This window comes from Petromyzon marinus, chromosome 33 (assembly GCF_048934315.1).
Source record: "Petromyzon marinus isolate PM22_M1 ecotype Great Lakes invasive population chromosome 33, UKy_Petmar_22M1.pri1.0, whole genome shotgun sequence".
In the NCBI taxonomy this organism is placed as follows: Eukaryota; Metazoa; Chordata; class Hyperoartia; order Petromyzontiformes; family Petromyzontidae; genus Petromyzon; species Petromyzon marinus.
The window spans coordinates 7,423,036-7,432,814 of record NC_133699.1 but is presented as its reverse complement, the minus strand read 5'-3'; the positions used below and the strand labels follow the sequence as shown (position 1 = coordinate 7,432,814).

The 9,779-nt window shown below is 43.1% G+C and overlaps 2 protein-coding genes across 2 annotated transcripts; both read right to left on the bottom strand.

Annotated features, from left to right (window-relative positions):
* Positions 1–1,764: 1,764 nt before the first annotated feature.
* Positions 1,765–6,630, bottom strand: LOC142929678 (ubiquitin carboxyl-terminal hydrolase 36-like). Its single transcript, XM_076071381.1, has 11 exons — positions 6,618–6,630; positions 6,079–6,276; positions 5,830–5,940; positions 5,392–5,494; positions 4,752–4,819; positions 3,647–3,717; positions 3,411–3,484; positions 3,183–3,291; positions 2,633–2,776; positions 2,041–2,141; positions 1,765–1,777 (listed from the first exon to the last, which is right to left on the bottom strand). Exons 1-11 carry the CDS (start codon positions 6,628–6,630, stop codon positions 1,765–1,767), a joined length of 1,005 nt encoding a protein of 334 aa, XP_075927496.1.
* Positions 6,342–9,556, bottom strand: LOC142929733 (uncharacterized). The gene is made up of 4 exons (XM_076071489.1): positions 9,217–9,556; positions 8,721–8,804; positions 7,954–8,037; positions 6,342–6,872 (listed from the first exon to the last, which is right to left on the bottom strand). Exons 1-4 carry the CDS (start codon positions 9,481–9,483, stop codon positions 6,654–6,656), a joined length of 654 nt encoding a protein of 217 aa, XP_075927604.1. The 5' UTR covers positions 9,484–9,556; the 3' UTR covers positions 6,342–6,653.
* Between the last annotated feature and the right edge of the window lie 223 nt (positions 9,557–9,779).

The following is a 9,779-nucleotide window of genomic DNA, read 5'->3' as shown; positions in this document are numbered from 1 at the left end:
CAAACTAAAGTGCCTCTGTGGTAGTAGCTACATTGGAGAAACCAAAAGACATATCTCGGACCGCATCCGCGAACATAAAGCAGACTTGAAACACGGTAAGACGAACTCCTCGGCCGTGGCAGATCACTGTTACAATTCAGTGGGCTCACATGACATTGACTTCTCCAAGACGGAGGTTCTTTGCAAACCAACTGGCTACCATGAGAGATTCGTTCATGAGGCCATTCACATATACAAGCACAGAGACAATTTCAACCGAGAAGATGGATTCAGGCTTAGTAACCACTGGAAAGATGTGTTAAATCATTTCTGTTCTTAATTAATTGTAATTTTACGATGACCTTCAGACCGCAGCTCTTTCGCCAGCATTGCCTCTTAATACCTCTCACACCACGGTTAATGGTATGGTTTACAACATGGAGTATACTAGGGCTTCGCAGCTGTCTCTCTCCCCCTCCTCTGTTCCGACCATGGACGAACTCGTCCGTCTGAACGGGGCCCGTAGCTATCCGTGGTACGGAAATTTGAGGGTAAGAATCCACCCATTTGTTCGCCATATAGCATTGTGATATATAACGACTTATGGTTGGTAGCTTAGCTGATTGGAGAATATAGAGTTTATTGATAACATGAAGGTAATTTATATTTTAATTTTTATTGGTTCACTATATAGTACTGTGAATAGCTCAGATGTGTAGTCATTTCTGTGACCAGTCACCAGCAAATCACCCAGTTATTTCAATGCTAAATTCGCCTAGTTATTTCAATGCTAAATTCTCCTGTTTTGATTTGTACTAAGTGCCTCGGTGAATGTGTATGCTCTGACTTCAACGTAACTATTTCTGTAGCAGTTACAAGCGAATGCCTTAATTTAGCTATTTCAATGCTAAATTCTATGCTAATTCCTTTTAACAATGGGTGCCTCTGCGGATGTGTATGCTTTAACTTTTAACATAGCTATTTCTGTGACCAGTCACAAGCTAATCATTCAGCCTTTTCAATGCTAAATTTTATGCTAATTCCTTCGTCAAGGCTCTTTGTTCCTCTCACACAGCTTAAAAGCCGTGATCTGAACGTGGCTCTCTCACTCCAGCGCTGTTCTACCAGACAGTCTCGCTCCCTTCACCTGATGAAGGCCGCTTGTGTTGTGGCCGAAACGTCGTGAGAATATTATTGTGTTATTTTATTTTATCAATTTATTCTTTTATTCTCATTCTACGTGACTTTACCGAAAGAACCAAAGAAAATCTAAACAAATGTTTGTGAAAGTTATCCCATCATATCAGATGTTTATTAATGTCCTTCCTTTTGAGAAACCTAGACCATTATCGCTCACTAGGTGGGTTAGGATTGAAAACTAGCTACAGGCAGTCCCCGGATTATAGGGATGAAACTACAGTAATTAAAGAAAACGGTACGGGAGGCACAACTATTTCCGGCTATGGGATTTTATCTAGATTTGGGGGAAATTGTTGAGTTTCCGACATACGGAAAATTCAGGTTGCGGATCTTCCTCGGGAACCTAATGCTTCCGTAACCCGGGGATTGCCTGTAAGGAGGGAGCATCTGATATCAGTCTAAATCTCTAAGTCTCCAATGTGTCTGCTAAGGTGCGCGTGTGTGTGTATGCAGTGTGTCTCCGGCTCGTCTTCTTTCTTCCTTGAGTGTCCTTTGTGTAGTCCGAGCACTTCGGAGCTCTCTGTGTGTTCTTGATGCCACCCAGTTTGAAGACTGAGAGTCCTCGATGTCCACTGGGATGGCATTCTACTCTGGTGACCTACACATAGCACACATCATCACCATCACAATTATTCCACTGGCCAACAGGACACCACAGAAAACTGCCTGTCATTGAAACTACCTAGAGAAATGAATTGCACCGAAAATGGCTGATAACTCACGTGGTAACCACCTTCAAAATATAATTGTGGGCCGAGTAAGAGTGCGTACAACACTGTCAGACAACACTGTTTGACTTAGGGTAAATTCTCCAGTTTGAGGTTTTATGGTTTGTGAAAATACATCATGAGTACAACTTACCGCATATAGAAGAGGATGTAGGCCTGGTCTTGAAGCACTTCTGACTTGGCGACTGGCTCCACGTCAGCATCGTCCATTCTGAACCAGCTGCCATTGCTGACCTGAAGGAAAAAATACATGTACACTTAATTACGATCATTACCCAATTGCACCTGACTCATTTAAAAGCCAGCCATAGTGACAGATCATGAAAGTGGAATATTATATGGAAGTTAACACGTGTACTCATATGCTTCGTGTGTGTGTGTGTATGTATTATCATAGAGGGAAACAGTAGCGTAGCGGTTAGCACATTGCACTACGAACCCGGCAACCAGAGGTCAATTCCCGCTTACGACGTAACACCAGTGACGATTATCTCAACTGGTCGTGGGCCTCGTTCCCTCGGTCCACTCAGCCTCAAATGAACACATGGTGCAATATGTAAAAATTACCACTCAGGGGACAAAGGCGGCCGGGTGTAGTGCTGGCCACCCACCCCCGCGTGTGTCATTCTGGCTTTGACAGGTGCTCATGAACAGCACTTGCCCCAACAGTCGGGTAAGGCTATATGGGGGATATTTGTTTTTTTGTTTATCATGCAGAACATCACCTTGTTGTACGAGTAGTAGTGGCCGCTATTGGTGGTGGTCCCGTGGTGCACAATCACCGAGTAGAGTGAATAAAGTTGCGACTCTTGCACAACCTGACTAGACATGAACGGCCGTATGTCGAGTTTTTCAGGGAAGAGGAACTCCTACAAGGGATGAGGGAGGAGACAGTGATGGGCCAAGCATTAAAAGAGAGGAAAATAGGGAGCTGGCTAAGCAGGGGCAGAAGAAGGGAGCAAATTAACGTATTGGCGGTACACTGGTGCACCGTATATATAAAAAACTAAAATCACATTTTTCACGATGATATATTTTCCAGCGATTCCCAACCCATTTCAGGAAATTTTGTGGGGCTGCGTCAAAATAATTTATCGTGATCTCAAAGCAGTCGGAAGATGAGTGTCGGTTCACATTTTGATGTTCTACTGTTTTATGAGGACCGGTGTGTCATGCTGCACCGGTGTACCGCCAATACGTCCAAATGACAAAAAACGTTGAATACAAAATATATCTGAATATCAGTTTGCATTCTGTGCAGGAAGTAAAATTCACCCTGTCGATTTTGTGCCCAAACTCATCGTATCGCTTAATGGTGACGATAAGCACATTGGGCACCACGTGCAGGCTCACTCTCTTTGTTGATTTCCCCACGCGTGAGCACCTGTTCGCCAGACAATAGCAACGTTAGTTTACGGACGAGGTGCGTGTTTCATCACACACTGTATAAATGGGGATATACACGAACGTTTAAAGGTGCACGATGGAAGATTGCATACTCACATTCCACATCTGTATTCTGAAAGATTCTCGGTCTTTGTGAATTCATACAAAGCCTTCACCAGATCCAGGGATTTCTGTCAAAAGCCAAGAAAGCACAATCATGGAAAATTATTACTTTGAATAGAAATTCAGAAAATAATGAGCTAAGTGGCTCTCTGCAGTCAACTGGTTGTGGTACATAAATATAATGAATGACAAAAAAATCGACATCAGGCTGCAGCCTTCCCAATTCTTACGTTGATATTAAGAGAGATGTCAAGGCAAGAGTCCAACGTGTCTGAGATGCTGAAGCACTGCGTGCACTCAACTGTGAAAACACATAATATGAAAACATACAATATTACTGCTGCACATTGCATAATCATCAAAAGTATTCACACGTTAACTGCCTAATATCATGAAAATGTTCAAATACCACCAACCCAGATGCGACTATAATTGTTATTTAAAAACATATTTGGTGAAAGCAGCAATGGCTACTAAATACATTTATTGTTGATACTGTGTTGGCAGTGGTGCCCTAACATAAATCACAGGTACTCAACACATTCGTCAATAGCACTGCCTTACAAGGAAAAATATGCAATTGGTGACATTTTAAGGAGTGATCTTTATTCATAGCACAGAAGCCAGACACATAGGGTGGGCTACGAGTTGGATACTGCACTGTACACCACGTGGCCTGATGAGAAATTACATTTGGCGTACAGAAACCTTTGATAAACTCTTGCGTAATAAGCATGTGAAATCTATTTCCGTATTCGGCATCTTTTCTCACTTGTGTAGTCAATGATGATCGGGATGGTCTGCTAAAATTGTCACATGAATGATGACATAAACTAATTTGTATTCAATGTTAAAGTTTAAAATGTTGCTGGCAGATTGCATGTTGGGTAGCCTCGTCGCAGCGTGGTCAAAGAAATAAGCATTAGCACAATCCAGTTAATGATGTTCGTATATTGTATTATATTTTTATTATTTTATAGTTTCCCTTCTACGTGGTGACTTCACCGAAAGAACCAAGAATATGAATCCCTGCAGTCACGAAAGCTTTAAATCAAAAGATGTTCGTATAGTTGATGCAACCCCTTTTAACCTAGAGAACTCCACAGGAATGGGAGTAGAGTGAATGATATAACTTGTAAACAATGAAAGAGAAACGGGAAAGGGAATGCATATTTTGTGCATGTGTGCTTATGTCCTTGTGTACGTGTTTTTTTTTACATCTACAGAGAATATAAGGTTGCATGCGAGAGCTTGCATAGCCCAGTATGGATTGTGAAATTGGGTGAAATCACTACTTAAAGGGTGAATGTTTCCAGAAGGGGCACAGGTACCTACCTCTCGATTTCAGGTACCCCCTGAAGATCTGGTGGATCAATGTTGGGGTCTCCATGTCAATATTCAGCCTGGAAAAACACGCAATGAAACACACAGACAGCTACTCCAGAGGCAATGTCTTTACGAGATGAACACTCGGGAGAGTTACATGTTTTTCCCTACTAGTATTAACTCGCTGAAGTGGCAATGTCTTAACTACCTCGCCAGCTATACAGGTCATGGGTTTGATCCCAATGCTGACGCCTGTAAATTTGCAGTTTGCATTCTCTCCCTGTGGTTGCGTGTATTTTTTTTTTATACGAGCCCACCGATTTTTCCCTCCATATTTAGAAACATGCATTTAGTGTATTTGTTAAATAATAATTAAAATAAAGTGAATACAAATATGAATAATAAAATATACAATTAAAAAAACAAAAAACCCACTAATGTAGACTGGTTCTTAATCGGAGTGAGCGTACTGGCAGTCTATAATGTAGACTGTAGCCTGGTTTTTAAGCTTGGTGAGCGTATTGGCAGTCAATAATGTAGACTGTAGCCTGGTTATCCTGAGAACATATTTTTTTCTGAACAATCCAGGCATCCATGTGCTGGTATTGTGCAACTATTTATGGAGTTTGCTGGGGCATGCAGTACTTACTGGCTTTGGTTGAAGAGGCAGGATTGGTGCAGCGTATCTATCACGTAACTCAGAAAGACATGCGCATCTTCCTGCCTGCCAAAACACAGGTCCTCGCCGATGTCTGTGTGGAAATGGACAGAGGTCACAGATGATGTGGTCACACAGTTGCTGGCACAGTATATAGCTTATGAAGTCCCTCATCAACTAAATTGGAAGATTTGTGGGTTAATCACAGAACTGGGTATGGCTGGCAGTGTTTAGAACGAGCATCAAGAGAGTAATGCAGGACCGGAAGAACATCCGATGCATTGGAGTTGTAAAATCAGTGCTGACCAAAACGAGTAATTTTCTGTTCGATATTGTATACAAAAACTGATTCAAACTGCCCTTTCAGGAGATCTTGAGATGACCGATGTTTCAACGTCAAAGACACTTGGGAATTGTGCTGGAACTTACTTTTGAAATTGAGAACTATGTCGATGGGATCGATGGCCATGCCCCGATTCATGAAGGTGTTGAAGACGTGTTTCTCCAACAGACACATCATGCAAAACTCAGTCTGTTTGCCTGTGAAGAGGGGCAGGGGTGACACACAGTGAAAATACAAACCAATCGCACAAATTGCCCAGCCGCGCACAGCCAGGTAATCTACACAACACTCGATTGTAGCTCGTCTCGAATGCAAAATATCTTGGGAGAACTCACAGGTCCATGAGTGATCGCTGTAAAGCAAAAAGTTTGCCAGCGGCGCCGTGTACGTGAGGCCCTGCAGGCTGGCATTCACGAAACACGTATTCCCGAGGTTGTTGAGCCCAGCACCCTCATGTAGATCCTCCTGCCACTTGAGAACTAAGTTGTCTGTCGCAGGTGTTGTGAATTCTAAAGATGGAATGCTGTCCTCATCTGCACACATGACATGATGGAAACACATCATTAACGTTCACAGCACTTTTATTATAACTCACAGCACTACTGAAGGGAATGGTTTACAAATTGGGTGTCTTAGCCTGTACCCGTGCTGGCATTTTTTTTGTGGTGCTGTTAGGTAGACACAATCCTCTTCACCAGCTGGCGAGATGCAAATGTATTAAATGTTTTTGAAGTGTTCAGCACTAGTAATCAGAATTGCCTGAAGAGCATCTTCAGCCTGTAAGTTTTACATCGACAGCAATGGCTAGACAACCACAGCAGCGTGACGAGATATCAAAGTGTACGTATGTGTGCACGTTGAACTTCTTTCACACCGTGCGTCGCCATCCATACTAATCAGAGGGACAGGGTCACGCCAGCAAACACTTACCTCCCGCATTAGGTTTGTGCAGCCCAGTCGTGCTGGACTCGGTCACGAAAGACACGGCGGATGGAACGGTGCTGTGTTGGATCTCCAGCCCCTTGTCATCTGCTGCTGACACCGCCGGGGGTGATGTGGATGCCTCATCCTTGACGACGATGCTGGAGATGGTGTCCGCTTCTGCCTGTTGAATACTCTTGGCCTCCTGCTACGGCAGCAGTAAAAGCAGCCTTAAGTCACAGACACGCATCGCCACTACACTGCAGCATTGCTCAAACTGCTAAGTGCGGATTCTTATTTCGAACAACATGGCAAGCCAATCTAATAATGGAGACTCTGCTTTTAGATACCAGGATCTATCTTTGTTTCCAAAGAAGTTGGACAAAAACATACTCTGTCTAAATTCTCCTTAGTGATATTCTGAAGACGTTACGTTAAAAAGATGCATGTGATATCACTTGAGCGCAAATACAGACCCATATGGACACACATTCCCATACGGGTATACATCCCTTCATACGCCCTCCCCATTCTTGCAGTGCGTGAAATTGGAAATCATGCATATTTGAAATACTCAAATGGCTTAATGTGCTATTCATGCAACGGTTAGCAATCTGGTGTTATCGTACGGAATTTGGTGCCACAATTTCCTGGCATGTCAGTAGAAATACATCCTTCCCACCTTTATTCACCCAGCAGTATAAATAGGGACACCACAGGTAGTCGATGGACAAGCCATGTGTGTTGTGGGGTCAGGTGTGGGTGCTCCCACATTTTCCAAGATGTTTGGTGGGTGTAGAAGGTGAGTTTCCTCTCGTGCAAACCCAACCGCGAGCAATCGTATGATCAAACAATTTCAAGGCTGCACCTTTACGTGTGGACTGGTCTTTTTTGCAAGTTTTGCAACGTAAAATAAAATAATTTTTTACCTTAATTTTATCAATACTGATCTATACTACAGTTTTTTTTCTTGTTAGATCGTGTAAATATATAAATGTTTCGTTAAACTGGCCACCATCCGACACAGCCAATTTGTAAGGTTTGTCACTTAAACAGATCGTGCCAATTCGTTACGAGTACAGCACACCGGTGTGTTGGAGAGCCAAGCCACAACATTTACAATCCGAGTACGACGTTTCGCCGGTAATCTAACCCAAAAGAAAAAAAAGAAAGGACAAAACGGTATTATGGATGATTTTGGTCACGAAAGCATACGTGATAATTGAATTTTGCCTAATCACCTACTGTGATTTATCCTCCCTCTTTGCTGCTCCTACAGCCTCCCTTACCTTAGTCAGATGATCTGCATTGCTTTCTTCAGATGATGATGTCTCCTCACCGTCCTTCCCCGCACCTCCGAGCAACACGTTTGCCTAGGTACGGTGCAAAAGAAGTTCAACATGCATCACGACTTTAAACTGGTGTTGCAGCTTTCAAAAGACTCGAAAGGGGGCTGCCGTTTTTTTCCTCACTTTCTGACTCAAACTGTTGAAGCTTTCAACAACGTGAGCCTGAAATTTTGATTTAAAGCTATCGTGACTGCGGTAACGATAAACTGCCAAATCGTTGCGCGTGGCGCCAACGGGGTTTTAAAGAAATAAATAAATGGATAAAATTCACCGTTTTTAAATAAATTCGTGCAAACCAACACACCTGAAGACGACCGTTTGTGTTATGGTCGAAACGTGATAATTTTTATTGCTTTATATATTTTATTATTTTGTTGTTTCCCTTCAACGTGACTTTACCGAAAGAACTAAGACCGTGAGCCTGCTTTATGTCGGCTTTAGCGTCATACTCTGTGGGAAGATTATCACTTGGCTCAGCGTAGTTTTTAGGTAGTTAGTACGACTTTTAAATTAATGTAGTGCTTCAGGCGTACCCTGTCCATATATATAGGTAAACCAAATGAACCTCTGAATTGATATTTTTCGTTCTCCAAATAACAAAGAAATTGTTATTGAATGTTTCTAGTTATTAGCAGACTCTGTTAGATGTACCCAGTCACCCGCTGTGATTTATCCTCCCTCTTTGTTGCTCCTACAGCCTCCCTTACCTTAGTCAGATGATCTGCATTGCTTTCATCAGATGATGATGTCTCCTCACCGTCCTTCCCCGCATCTCCGATCAGCACGTTTGCCTAGGTACGGTGCGAAAGATGTTCAACATGCATCACGACTTTAAACTGGTGTTGCAGCTTTCAAAAGACTCGAAAGAGGACTGCATCTTTTTTAATCTGATTCAACGAATCTGACTTCTGTCCATCAGATGATGATGATGTCTCCTCACTTTCAGTCTCAAACTGTTGTTGAGGCTTTCAACAACGTGAGCCTGCTTTATGTCGGCTTTAGCGTCACACTCTGTTGTAGTGCTTCAGGCGTACCCTGTCCATATATAGGTAAACCAAATGAACCTCTTAACTGCAATGTTTCGTTCTCCAAATAAAAACGAATTATTGAATGTTTCTAGTTATTAGCACAGACTCTGTTAGATGTGCCCAGTCACCCGCTGTGAGTCATCTCCCTCTCTGCAGCAGATCTTACTGCCCTTACCTTAGTCAGATCATTTTCCTTGTGTCCAACGATTGATGCCTCCTGACTCGTTGACGTTAAACTGGTGTTGCAGCTCTGAAAAACGCTCTCACTGGAACGGCTGCTCACCAGACTCGAAAGAGGGCTGCCCTTGCGAACCGTAGCAGGACTGCCCAGCGAGGTCCCAGCATAGGTGTCCTCATCATCAGAACTGCTTCGGCAACAGCAGCATAGCTTTTTGAAAAACTTTCTAAATAATTTCTTTCCACCTTTCTTCATGGTGGCCATGCCACCAATGTGCCAGAGCACCGAAACTTTCCAAAATTTTTTATCACGAGAACGCCAGAGGGCAAGTGAAGACACCTCTGCTTCCCAAGAAATCCGAAGAGCCTGTAGGATGTGACGTCACACGCCGGACTGCAGTGACGTTACAATACGACACCTTATGAGGAGTGTCACTTGACGTCACGCGCCGGACTGCAGTGACGTTTCAATAAGACACCTTATGACAAGTGTCACATGACGTCACAGACTCCCGACTACACCGACGCCACACAACTGCATTTTTAATCTTAGTTCTTTCG